Below are 14,740 nucleotides of genomic sequence, written 5' to 3'. Positions count from 1 at the left end.
GAATAAGACATCAGTATGGGAGCCAAATATATTAATCTCTGGGAGAAAAATGTCTTATGGGAAACATGACAAACTTCATTAGTAAAAACTTTTAAATCCACCATTTCTAAATATATGATACAAATCTTTAGTGTGCTTGGGACATATTCTGCTTCATCAAATGACAGAAAAAGTTCTGGGATCTTATGCTATCACTCTAAAATATTACTATAAGTTTACATTCATAGAAAAGCACAGAAATAGAAAGGCAACATTCCCAGAAAAGAGCATTTGATGAATAGAGTCCCTTCTCCTTCTGGGAATAACTCAGTTTGAATAGCTTGTGCCAGCATTATAACTATATTCACTGGGTTACTGGTCGCCAAGACAACATAGGTCAGATAGCTTGGAAACATTACTTTTCGGGAGGTAAAGTTCCTAGAATTCTGAAACCACCAAACATGACCAGTGGCCATGCTGTCAGAGGTATTCTGCATTTGTAGTATTGAAAATTCTGGTATTTTGAGCCATTTAAAACAAAAATAAAAATCACGTTTTGTTGTTTTTTCATTTACAGAGTCGTTCAGCCATAGCCTCCTTTTTATCCCATAGGGATATGCTTGTAGGATATGGCTATAGGGTACTACACAGGAAATCCTTGTAGGATATGGGATATAGGATATTAGACATTTGACCTGTGCTGGCATGCATCTGTCCCTAGCACCTCTAACATTACAAATAAAACTGGCTCAAAATAAAACGGCTGGCATGAAGTATAGTTTAAGAAAACTGTTATTATCATGACGTAAAGCCTGGAACATTTGGCTCTAAATTAAATGCGTTGGTCATCAGCTTTTTTTTAAAAGAGTCTTAAGCATGTTTTTTATTTTGGTAGTGTGGGGGCAGAAAAGAAGTGGCCATCAGACAGTGTTCAATTTTCATTTTAAAGGCAGCAGTTTTTGCCACTTAGCATATTGATTGCAATCTGCTAATTTATAATAATCTTTTATCTTCTGAAAAAGTTCTTTAAAAGATTAAAGGGCAACAGACGAGGCTGCATTACTTACCATTTCCACTAATGATAAATACAAAAACATCCCAGCAGTGACAGTAAATATCCAGTTTTGAATACGAGGATCTGTCGATATTGAAAGGCCAATATAAAGTCCTATGAAAGCAGTTAGGGCACTTATGAAGTTCATTAAAATGGCAATCTTTGAAGAAAGGCCTGTACTTAAGAGCACTGCAAAATCTCCTGGGGAGAGAGAGAGGAAAGAGAAACATAAAATATTTATAGGCTGATAAAGTACTGTTACTGTTTTGCACTAGTTGCCACCATTAAGATAGCCCTTCCTGTGAAAAATGGTACAATGCTTCCACATGTGACAGTGTAATCAGCTTTCAGTTTCTTTCGCTGTATGTGAATATCTAAGTTTGTCATTTGTGTTTATTTATTATTTATTATTTATTATTTACGGAATGTCCTGCCTTTCCTTCAAAGATGGCACCCAAGACAGCTAATGATAATAAGATCCAAAGAAAAACAGAAATACAGTCACCCCTCCAAACTCGCGGATCTAGATCCGTGGCCTTAATTAGGCATGGAGGAGCAACCTCCATTAATTCCAATGGTGTGCATGCACAGGGGCGCACCCTATTCAACCCCATGAGGCTTGAATACACACAAGCCTCCATTTTTGCGGGGTGGGGGGCGGGAATCCCCATTCAAACAAAGGACCAACTGTACATTTAAAATATGCAAAAATATTGAAAACAGAACTAGAGCCCACTTAGAAAACCACAGCAACAAACTTAAGAACTTGAGAGCCACGCTTGAGAATCAGTCCAGCCTCCCTTAGCTGGGAGGTCCAGAACCTCTACAATCCTAAACACAATCCTATCCAGTCATGTAATTAGGAGATTTTAGACTATTGACATTATAGTCTTACAGTACGTTCCCTTTTAGTTGTTAATGTGCATTATTATACATACCCCAAAATGTGCTATGCTACTTCTAATGCATTTGGAGTGGGCAGTTGCTCATTCTGCAGGAACTCTGCCCCAAATCACAGAATCAAAAAATTGGAAATTTTACAAGAATCACAAAGTTTCAAGGGCATTTAGTCCAACCTTTTTCCACAACTGAAGAGACGACCATCTAAGCTCTGTTTTAAACCCTCAATCACTTTCCACAGTAGGCTATTTCACTGTCAAACAGTACAGTGGACCCTCCACATTCGCTTGGGTTGGGGCACAGAACCCCCATAAAAGTGAGAAAACTGCAAATAAAAGAACACTATTTTTTAAACTGGCTGAGAACACCTCTCCTGGACTCTCTAGGTCCTCCAGCACAACCCTATGGTCAACGTCAGCTGGACACTGACCATAAAATTACACTGGAGGACCTACAAATGCCTAGAGAAATGTTCTCGGTAGGAATCACTAGGTCCTCCCTTGCAACTTTTGGTGGAAGTTGACCATTGAGCCATGCTAGAGGACCTAAAGTTTCCTACAGAGAACATATTGATCATATCCATGAATAATCAAATCTGCACAAGTCAAATCCACAAATGTTGAGGGGCAACTGTATATGTTCCTCAATGTGACCAGTCTGATGCCCCCAGGAAACCAAAAAGCAGGGCAAGAGAATAATTGCTCTTTTCTGATGTTGATCCCCAACAACTAGTATTCAAAAACACACTGCCTCTGTTCTTTAAGGTTGTATATACATCCATAGCAAATATTGATCACCTTATCCTGCATCCTTTCTAACAGACTGTGTGATTGACAAATACCGCAGTATCCTAGACTTGGGGCATTTATATAGAACATCTGGATATTTAGAAAGTTTGTATAAATGGAGGATGACATTGAGGGTGATATACTTATGTACATATTTGGAAAAACAAGAGGTTTGGCTCATCGCAGGCAAATAATTAAGGTTTTACTGTAAATGAGGCACACAGTAACCCGAAACAAAATAGTACAAGTTTCACTCTGCCGTTTGTATTTGATTTTTATCAGTCATCAGTTTGGCAGACCTTATAAAAGGTTTGGAAGTGACTGAGTTGTATCTATTAATTATTTAAGAAGTTTGTCCTGTGGGAAACTTAGTAGAAGTAGGAAGAGAATAAGGGTAACATGAAAGAGTAAATGAGCAGTGAGTGTTGCAGGACACTATAAAATAACAGTTCTCAAAGAAATACTGGTATCTCATTCTTAGGGAAGAAAAGACATGAAACACAGACACAGAACACCCTCCAGCTGCCACATATATTCTTCTCTTACATGTTGTCAATGCCAGCATAAAAACCGTTATGAAAATGCTTGCTGAAAACCAAGTTAACAAGAGTAATTGATTTTAACATGCACAGATGAAAGGGGGATCAATGTTTAAAGAGCAAAGTATTGTGTCCTTCAGGAAGGAGAAAGTACATTGTGCCAAGAATGGAAACATGAGACCTTGCTTACCCATCTCATGGGGAATTTCGTGGCATAATATAGCAATTGTTGTGGTCGCGCCCATTTCTGTTGATGATGAAAATGCAGCACCTATTACCAAACCATCGGCAAAATTGTGAAGACTGTCGCCCACCAGAATCATAATGGCTAACAAACTTATCCCTTGGCCTAGAAGAACAAAAATTCAGAGAAAGTGCCATAACTGTATCTGTTCAGTGTCATCTTGGAAACCTTTTATCTTTCAAAACTTTTTTTATTTGTCTGTTTGCTTGCCAAATTGTTTCAGGACTTCTTATTCAAGTTGTGCCCAGGGTGACTCACAGCTGTAAAATACAAACACAAACTAAAATGCAATATTACTACCTAAAATATATATTTTTAAAAAATCACACTATTTGTTAATTAACATTTTTCCTTTCGGTTTCAACTAGATTGTTTAGAATCTATCATGAATCTCTGATTGCTTTGGTTTTAAATTGGTTCTACTATAAGTCAAAAAGATAAAAATCAATACAATTTTTTTAAAAGTTTCCTGTAAAAGATATATTGAAAGGAAATAACTCTGTTGCTCCCTTACATTGGGATGTAGCCCTTCAGATGCTCTTGGATAGCAACTCACATTTGCTGGAATCCTATATGGTGAAATATGTATGCATAGGCACTGTAGTTATGAATCCCAGCTCCAATCTCCCTACTAGGCAGGAGCCACAGGGGATTATCACACGTAGGATAAGGACAGGAGTGAAGCAGATCACTCCCATCCTTATGCCATCCTTATCACACAATTGCATGAAAGATTATCACACATGCCATACTTATTTTGTCATTATCCTGTCAATAAAGTAGAATTGTCCTATTAGTTTTCATTAACAAAAACTTCAGTTATTGAAAAATGACAGGTCAGTTCCACTTCATTGACAGGATAATGATGGGATAAGCACTATGTCATCTGATAATCTTTGCACAATCATGAGATAAGGCTGGCATAAGGATGGGATAATGACAGAATAAATGTGATGTCATCTGATAATCTTTGTGTGATTGAACGATAAGGATGGGAGCGATCCGCTTCACTCCTGTGATAATCTCCACAGTGATTGCCAGGGTCTGTTCCTCTGTTGCTCTAGAAGCAGCTGACTGCCATTTCCATCCCTCCTGTGACACACATCCATAAGAGATATCAGCTGGAACAGGCAAAAGCAAGACCCCTGACACATTTCACCCTTATGCTAGAGATCACTTTTGAGGGGATAGGGATGTCAGTCAGCAGCTTCCTGATAGACAGGGGAACAGATCTCCCCAGCCCCCATTGCAATGGCTGTTGCCTCCTAAATAAGGACTGGAGGACCTTCACAGTCTCTGCGTAGCCCCTAACCTAAACAAGGGGCTGCACAGGGATCATAAACACGTAACAGTCACCGGTGCATAACTCTGACAATGATACTTCACTACACTGTCATAGTGCTATTATTCCACTTTTACTGCTACAGTTGCTTCCTATGATATCCTGGGATCTACAGTTTAGGGAAGGGAATTTAGAATTCTCAGCCAGATAACTCTTAGGCTTCATTAAACTACAAGTCCCAAAATGCCACAGGAGACAGACATAGCAGTGAAAGTTCAATAATAGTACAATTGTTGTGTGTTGTGTGTTATTACCCTAAGTTGAACATTTGCAACTTCCATAAAGGATTCTGACCAATGTCTTTCAGTTTCATCACTAACTAGGCTGGTTCAGGTTGATAGGAATTACATTCCATCACCATCTGGGCTCTGCATTACCATATTTGTGTTAAATTATCACAAATCATTTTAACATTAAAAAGCATGAAGCACTGTGGTATAATGTTTGGAAATAAGAAGAACTCCAATTTTAATAATAGTCTTTCTAATTTGTAGAAATCTGGTTAGTAGTTAGGTTAGGCTACAATATCTCTGAGTATATCTCATGTTATAGAAGGGGCTAGGGATTTCCAAAAAGGATGATGGACCTATAAATATAATCTTTTAGGATGATGGATTGCATATTGTCCTTTTCAACTCCCAATGAACTCACAATGAACCCTGTTAAAAACACCAGCATTAATGGGCCTGTTACAGACTGCCAAAATAAAGCTGCTTCGGGTCTCTTTGGAGGTATGCTGTTTAAATGATGCATGGGTCCTAAGAATCCGGAAGCTGCACCAAAGCTGCACTCCAGTGCTTAGGAATGGAGTGTAGCTTTGGTGCGACCTCTAGACTCTTAGGACCCATGCATCATTTAAAGAGCATACCTCCAAAGAGACCCGAAGCAGCTTTATTTTGGCAGTCTGTAACAGGCCTACGAGATCAGTTTTAAAAAATTTAAGACAGAAACAGAAAAATAGAAAGCTTAGCAGTAAAATACAGAATTACTAAGTTCCAAACATAATTTGAAACAATTCAGTTTTTACCTAGGGTCTGAACATTGACAAAGTGGTGAACCTCCCTGACAAATGAATGCCACAAGTTCAGTGCTACCAAAGGGAAAAAAACCCTGTTTTTTTATCACACTGTGTGACTCACAGCCCTTCCAAACTTGAGCAGTAAAGTAGTTTGACACCACTTTAACTACCACGACTCCATCCTGTGTCTCACCAAAGTAATGTGTGAGGTATTTAGCCTGGTACGTTAGGGCTCTTGTGTCTCAGCAAAGTACAAATCCCAGGATTCTGTAGAATAAGTCACAGCAGTTAAAGCTATGTCAAACTGCTTTATTTCTGCAGTGTGGCTATATCCTCACTTCAAGGATAAACAATCTGATTCTTTTGTCTTTTTTCTTCTCAAGAGACATCACGAGAGCCTATTGAATAATATTAATGTTTTAAAAAGCCACTGAAAGTAGAGCAATGGGAAGTTCCTGTTATTTTACTGCTAGACTGCCTCTCCCCATAGGCCATTTTTAAAGGATAGTAATGAAGATATGTTTCTCCCATAAACTGAAAACTTCTAAATGATTATAAAAGGAAACACTGCAAATAATAATAATAAAAAACACTGTATTCAGAAAGTTCCCCTTATTTGCCTGGGAGCACTCGGAGCTCAATAATATTGGCAGGCATAGCAGATTTCCTTGCCAACTTAGAGAACTAAATCTAAATGTCCTCAGCTTGAACAGCTCTTTCAAAAATATGAAACAGGGTACAAGAGAAGTACAAAAATAATAGGGTTGCTCCACCACATCTGCAATGGGTGTACATTTTAGCTCAGCTGAAATCTTAACACGTGAAACATGATGCTGTTATCTTTATATATGTAATGGTTGTAGAAAAGGACAGAACAGAATGGCCTCATACTTTATAATTTGTCAAGCAGGAGTGCTCAGAGTGCTGCATATTACAACAAGCATGGACTAGATGGAAAGCATGGAAATTATTTTCCTTGATTCAAGGATACTGGCTAAAGGCAGACTGCAAGGAAGCAGACAAAAATAACTGCAGTCATTAGACAGGGCTGCAATAGTAATCATAAGCTATTAGGCTTACACCACTCTGTTCCAATGTAGACTTTCTATAAACAATTGCTTATAGTGGAAAATATCAGTATTGGTTTGCCATAGGGCGGTATACAAATATTATTATTATTATTATTATTATTATTATTATCATCATCATGCATTAAGTACCAATTGCAGTTGCTCACTACTTGTCATTCAGAAACATACACATATAGATTGGAGGAGATAACACATTTTACTGTTTGCAAATTAAGACAGTCATTTTAAGCAAATTTAATTTAATCTGCCCTATTTATCTTTCTATCCTACTTCCATCTAGTCTGAGGATGGATGCAGAATGGAATGTGAACTCTGGTACTACAACTACTGGGAGGGAAAGATGAAGCTATGTAAGTTAATATATAACTATATTTTATGCCAAAAATATAACTACATACAATATTACACTAAAAATATAATCTAAGTAACAACTTGAAAGACCCTTGGAGAGTCTTTGCAAGCTGCAGTAAATAAGTGAAGCCTTGCAAATTGTTGCATGCTGCTGCTCTACTGGCTGAGCTAAAGACTCTCTCATAGCTATTAACTACTGCTTTCAATTGAGTCCACAACATCTGGAGAATTTGCACCCTTGTCTCCTGGTTGGAGATGACCTATGAAAACTTGACACTCAGGACCAGTCCCTGAGATCTGACAGCCCTGCATCCAGGCAGTAGGTTATTACAGTATGGTACTTAAATGGGAAGGAGAGGATTGCTATATATAAGCGCATCCTCTCCTCATGTCCACTCTCCTAGTTAGGGCTGAGGGACTCCTTCTTAGAAAACAACAGTTTATCAAGACCCATATTTTTCTGTTTGCAGTCTGTAAGAAAGGTGGAGACTAGTGATCCAGGGCTGAAGATACCATTTCGGATACTTACAGAAGTCAGAACTTTAAATTATCACCCTGGAAGATTACTCTATCTGAAGACTATGGGCCAAAAAGAACATTTGTGTTACAACTTCCTGTGGCATGATGTAATTAGCAGATATTGCTATTATTGGTGGTTCTGTTGATGGCATATGTTAGTAAAACATGCCTTAGTTTAAAACAGGAAAGAAAAAGGGGAAAGCAATGTAAGAGTATAGAGCCAAAATGGCCAGATACTTTCTCACTTACAGGTCTGTGAAACCCAGAGCTGACCCTATTTATTAAAGCAGAAAAAGTGTGCACAAGGTGAGGCAATATCCATCAAAGATGTCCTCTTTCCTAGCTGATGGCAAGGTTCTCATATAAAATTCAATCACATTTGAAAAGAAAAACGGGTTACAGAAGACCTTCAACAAAATATTTGCCTAATCGAGAAGTATTTTGCAAACATTGCATTTGCACAATAACCCATAAAATGTGTCTATTTTGCCTATAGAACTATAAATTAAGTAGCTTTTTGTATTCCAATTGTACCCAAAGTGCAGGAGAAAGGAACTACATCTTTTCTCTTACACCTTACTTTTATACAGAAAGAATGAGAAAAGGAACAAAGAGAAGATATTTTTGATATAATTATTCCAAATACAGGGACAATTAGATTGGAACAAATGATTGCACCATGACATTTTATATTATTAGGATGTGATGACTGAAAACCATGGAAACATCCAGAGATGGATTAAGATAATAGCATGGAAACTAGCACTGAAGAAAATGGAGGGCTATGCCTTGAAGTAGAAACTAAGTCCATTATATGTGGTGTTTATATTAAGGAATCTTCAGAAGAAAAAGACACTACCAAAGTATGCACAGGTCATGTCATAAACTTCTCTGGATGAAAAGTTATTAACAGAGCTGAGATAATGAGATTCACTGATGCGTCTATTTATGTTCCTCTGGACACAACAGTAATTTATTAATTTTATTAAAAGTATTTACAGTATAAGATAAAGAAAGTCATGAGGTGTAGTGGTCTAAGCATTGCACTACGACTCTTGAGACCAGGGTTCAATTTCCTGCTTGGTCATGAAACTCACTGGGTGGCCCTGGGCAAGTCACATGCTCTCAGCCTCAGGGGAAGGCAATGGCAAACCCCCTCCGAACAAATTCTGCCAAGAAAACTCCATAATAGGGTCACCTTAGAGTCAACATAAGTTGGAAATGAAATGAAGGCACACAACAACAACAATTTTCAAGATGGATAAGTATTTGTAAGATAGATAGATCTGTGTCATGTGATATGTGTGTGCATGCTTAATTAAATGAGCATGGTACATATGCAATATATATGTAAATATGCAATATCAAAATTTCTATAAGACACATGTACGAATAACATGAAGAATGATGTTATAAAATATGCAAAAAGCTGAAAATTAAAACTAGTGTACTAAGGTTTTATAGGGGTAATTGCAAAAACAGTGGAAATGTGAGCATTATTCTTTTAACATTGCCTTAGGATGCAATCCTTGATATTGGGCTGCAATAGCTGATAGTCCTCTTTTCTTGGGAGTGAGTTCAGTTGATAACAGTATTTCTGCATAAACATTCGCAAGCTTGTGGTGTAAGACTGCAAAACTGAATTTCTACAGTATGCATTCAGTTTTGTTCAAATAGATCTGATATTTGATTTGATATTTGATGTTTTTAATTTGTTGCCTGCTTATTTTTATCTAATTCTATCTTGTATTATTATCTATTGTTTTATAAATATTTTGTTATTATCCTCTAGAATGTATGCCATTAGCAGGCTTTATTTTTATCCATTTTATTGATTGTATGTACAGCGCTGTGTAAATCTACAGCGCTATATAAATAAAGTATTATAATAATAATAATGATAAATAGCATAATAATTTTACTTTATATGAGCCAGAATAGTCCTGGAGTATTCTGGCTAGTTGCTCCTGGAATATTCTGGCCCTAGAGCTGCCCTGGATTCCTCCTGTTATCTCCACATTCTGTAGCAATGCTGGGCGGATGTCTACTCACCCATGTCCTGCTATGCTCTCTAGTTCCACTGCTGTTGGTGTGAATCATTCCCTCTGAGGTCAGAAATGAGGTGCACCCCAGCATTGATTACATGGATGGAGTGAAGTGACCTGCATCAGTGTTGGTGCTGATGGGTAGCACACAGGATAAGTGTGTAGACAGCCACCTGGCATTTCTACAGAGTGCTCTGGATTTGCCAAATCTGGAGCAAAAGGTGAGTTTTTTACACCAAATTAAGAGAGGGGTAGGATTGATTTGGTGTGGAGATGACCTCACATCATGAAGACAGGACTTGTCCCTGCATCATGTAAACAGGTTGTGAGGGCAGTGAGAAAACAGTTCAGATGGGCTATTTAGACATTTCCTAAAACTCCTTGATCCTTCAGTTCTGTTGAATGAGAATTCTGAAATGCAGATTATAGGATCACAGAGTTGGAAGAGACCCCAAGGGCCATCCAATCCAACCCCCTAAGATGCAGGAACACACAATCAAAGCACCCCTGACAGATGGCCATCCAGCCTCTGTTTAAAAACCTCCAAAGAAGGAGACCCCACCACTCTCCTAGGAAATGTCTTCCACTGTCGAACAACTCTTACGTGAAGAAGTTTCTCCCAATGTTTAGGTGGAATCTCTTTTTCTGTAGCTTGAATCCATTGTTCCAGGTCCTGTTCTTTGGAGCAGCAGAAAACATACTTGCTCCAATGTCAATATGACATCCTTTCAAAAACTTAAGCAGGGCTATCATATCACCTCTTAACAGTCTCTTTTCCAGGCTAAACATATCCAGCTCCGTGAGCCGCTCTTCCTCTGGGCACACTCCAGTTTGTCAACATTCTTTTTTAATTTTGGTGCCCAGAACTGAATACAGTATTTCAGGCCAGGCCTGACCAAAGCAGAATAGAGTGGCACTATTACTTCCTTTCATCCGGACACTATACTTCTATTAATCCAGCCTGGAATCACATTGGCCTTTTTAGCTGCCACATTACACTGTTGATTCATGCTCAATTTGTGGTCTACAAGGACTCCTAGATCCCTTTCACATGTAGTCTTGTTGAGCCAGGTGTCCCCCATCCTATATCTGTGCATTTCATTTTTTTTTTCTGCTTAAGTGCAGTACTTTACATTTCCCCCTGTTGAACTTCATTTTGTTAGTTTTGGCCCAGCTTTTGAATCTATCAAGGTCATTTTGAATTATGAGCTCTTTCTCTCTTTCTATCTCTTGCAGTAAAATATACAAAGCTATACGTTTATTACACATTTGTTGCATTTACATGATATTCTCAAATCTGTTTTCTAAAGCAAATGCCTCACTGCCTAATGGTAAGGACAGCTTTGACGATAGCTGTGAGAATAGGCTTTCAAATCCTTGAGCTACCAGCTGTTTCCATGACTGCAGTTCATGCCCCAAAATTGATGCATGGATGAAATCATCAAAAAATTTAGCAAATGTTTAAAATTCTATAAGTTATTTTGGTAGTAACTCTGATGGTTTTGCATTGATTAAAAATATATTCTCAGAAGTTGTTTGGATAACATTTGGAAAACAGATGCCATACCAAAGGTATTATTATGAACCTCATAATGAGAGGGTGGTTTGGATGGCAACAAATATTTAAGGAAAGGTTTGATTATATAATTATGTCAGATGGAACTGCAGAGGATGATGCAGTATACAGAGAAAGATAATTTATATTTATACTGACAAAGTCTTAAGACTTTGCACTGATTACTTGGTGTAGAATGGCTTCTTTTATCCTTTTGAATACTTACGCTTCCTCACAACTGCCTTCTTGTTTGGAGAAATTTCAAGAGAACCAGACTCTTCGGGACTGTGCTAATTGGATTTTAAAAAAGAAATAGGTTAACTTGAAAAGGTAAACTCATTTTTCTTTTTCTGATCTCTTTAACCTACCAACAATTCACAGTTTTATAGGATTGTTTTAAAAGTGGGAAACAATTTACAGGTTAGAATCCCATTATTATTATTATTATTATTATTATTATTATTATTATTATTATCTCCCTCTTTTCCCAGAACTGGACCCAGAGCGGCTCACAACATTAAAAGAGCAATACAGTTGGAATCATAGAAAAGTGATACATTAAAACAGAATTACATTTTTACAGTATTAAAATAGATTACTTATTAAAAGTAAATAAATTAAAAGTATAAAGAATAAAAATACAGTTAAAAAGATAATGATACAACACCCTAAGCCCGTCCTTTAAGAATATTCTGTTTTAAAAAGCCTGCCTGCATAAGAAGGTCTTAGCTTGCCGGCAGAAGGCCAACAAGAAGGAGGCCATTCTGGTCTCCCTGGGCAGGGGGTTCTAGAGTCTACAGGCAGCCACAGAAAAGGCCCTCTTTCGTGTCCTCATCAACTATGCTTGTGATGTTGGTGGGACAGAAAGAAGGGCCTCTCCAGAGGATCTTAGGGCCCAGAAACTAGCTCATAGAGGAAGAGACGGTCTGCCAAATAGCCTGGACCTGAGCAGCAACTTTTTTTCCCACCTGTAACACAGGCCAGGTCAGCTTGTTCCTTCAGGATCAGGTCCTGAATGGTAACTGTTTTACCATTCATTGACCTGGCCTTCAGCAGCAGTGGGGCTGTCACCAACACCGTCTATACCATTTGGGCTGGTAGATAGTTTGGGGACAATAAGCACCCTTTTGTGCTCCCCTCTTCCATGATATTTTAGTTGTCTCCTCCCTCCAAATTTTCCTCTGCCCTATGTGACTCTAATGGCTGCTCCCTGAACCTGTGTATCCCCTCCCTCCTTTGAAAAACAGATCTTTCCTATAATGGGCCAACAGGACAGAGGGTATTAAAAAGAGTAGCACAGGCAGATAATAAAAGCAGGAATGCTCAATGCAGACAACAAGGTCTTGTCTCTACCAGGAAAAGGACAAGCCTTTGCCTTCTATAAATGCAAGCTGGTTGAGTTAGGACCTCAGTCCTGCAAAGAGCACAGTACACTGCATGGTGGGTCCCCCACGGAAGTCCTGATTTTATATCTCAGCCAAGCAAGGCAGCTGAGATAGATGACAATCAGTGCCCACTGAGTCAGGGCCTCAGTCCTGCAAGAGCCCAGTTCACTGATGGAAGCAGAGGTCCAAGACAGCACCAGAAGCAGCAACCTCATCTTTCCTACAGCCTCCTAGTCCTAACAGTTTCTGTGGCCTCTGGCTTTCTTCTGGATGTTGTATATGTATGTGTTATAAACATATGTAAGTTCCATTATACACGCAGTAGTAGTTTTTTGACCATCATGCAACAGGTCTATCCAGTTCATGGCTGTAGACGTGGAATTCCACAAGTGTATTGACTAAAGACTGTTATTAGTTCCAACTAAATTAGACCCATTGAATCAAATGAATTTACCTTTGTGTTGACTCACCATTCAACACTCGATTCAATGGGTTTACTGTAATTGAGACTAGCTAAATGGATTCCAGCTGTGCAGTTGTATATTCTTGAGTGGTGCATAACTATTTGTTAGCACCTTCAAGCTACCAATTTATTCACTGGGACTGTAGAAACAGTCACTGCATCCCCTTTGCACAATATAATAATAAGCAGACATGTTGGTAGATACACAATTTGATATACAATGTCATTATGTAGCAGACATGTAGTTTAAGGCACTCACCATGTAATTACATAATCACAGTTGCCCTTGTTATGTGCCTTCAAGTCATTACTGACTTATGGTAACTGTAAGGTGAACCTATCATGGTGTTTTTCTTGGCAAGATTTATTCTGAAGTGGTTGTTATTACCTTCCTCTAAGGCTAAGAGAAGAAAGCCAGTGTGGTGTAGTGATTTGAGCAATGGACTACAACTATGGAGACAAAGGTTTGAATCTCCACTCAGCCATGGAAACTCATTGGGTAAGTTTGGGCAAGTCAATCTCAGAGTAAAGCAAAAGCAAACCCCCTCTGAACAAATTTTGCCAAGAAAACCCTGTGCTAGGGTCACCATAAGTTACAAACAATATGAAGGTCCACAACAACAAGGCTGAGAGAGCATTGCCCAAGTGTTGCCCAAGGTTTCCCATTGGATTTCCATAGCTTAGTGAAATTCAAACCCTGATTTCCTGGAGTCCTAAATCCAACATTCAAACTACTATATAACAGTGGGTGCTTAGTTACACTGTGTACACACAATGAAGGCTCTTTGGCATAAATAGATTCTTGTTGGCAGACCTGACCTGTTACATTAGTGTGAATGTAGATTGCTGGGAAATTAGGTATGTACACAGGATACATTGGAAGGACTTATCTGATCTCTCCAAGAAATCCAGAGCAAGTGCCTTTTTGACCATTTCTAGTCACTGTTAGTCTAGAAGCTAAACTCTACTACCAGAAACTCCATTGTCCCTACCATCATAAGGTTTTCCCTAGTATTCAACCAAAATCTTCCCTAACATAATCAGATTAGATCTAGGTTTCCACTTCACCAAATGCATCTGAGGAAGTAGACTTAAGTCTACCAATGCTCATGCTGCCAACTTCTTTCTTTCAGTTAGTTAGTCTCAAAGGCGGGTTACAGACCACCATAAAGTATGTGCTCCGTGCGAACTAGGGTTAGGAAGGGCCGTATTAGGGTTAGGAAGTGTCTTACCTTCCTCACGGCCCTTCTTCCTAGTACGCGGGAGCGCGTCCTTAATGGCAGCACCCATCCACATGGGCGCCGCCATTTTGACGTCTTGGATGCATAGCATCCAGACATGTCGCGACGGAAGTGACGCCGCGAGGGCGCGCTTCACCCCTCATGGCGCCACTTCCGCATTTTGAAAAGGAGCGCCATTTCGGTGCTCCTTTTTCGCTGCACCGGGAAGCCTCGCGGTCTGGCCACT

General features: G+C 38.9%; 1 protein-coding gene across 2 annotated transcripts in view; it reads right to left on the bottom strand.

Moving 5' to 3' along the window:
• SLC39A12 (solute carrier family 39 member 12) overlaps positions 1-14,740 on the bottom strand; it is a 40,748-nt gene that overhangs the window by 2,080 nt on the left and 23,928 nt on the right. Inside the window, exons 9-11 of one of the 2 annotated variants that reach the window (XM_089531425.1) lie at positions 11,652-11,715; positions 3,451-3,609; positions 1,047-1,234 (exon numbers count right to left, since the gene is read on the bottom strand). In XM_089531425.1, the coding sequence (XP_089387551.1) occupies positions 1,047-1,234; positions 3,451-3,609; positions 11,652-11,715 (411 nt within the window). The remainder of the gene's footprint in view (positions 1-1,046; positions 1,235-3,450; positions 3,610-11,651; positions 11,716-14,740) is intronic. The other variant, XM_089531426.1, reaches the window with a different exon arrangement.

Source organism: Sceloporus occidentalis, unplaced genomic scaffold (assembly GCF_023333645.1).
Source record: "Sceloporus occidentalis isolate IW3139 unplaced genomic scaffold, rSceOcc1.0.p SCAF_7, whole genome shotgun sequence".
Lineage (NCBI taxonomy): Eukaryota > Metazoa > Chordata > Lepidosauria > Squamata > Phrynosomatidae > Sceloporus > Sceloporus occidentalis.
Note: the sequence above shows the minus strand (reverse complement) of the source record. Positions and strands in the feature narration are given on the sequence as shown.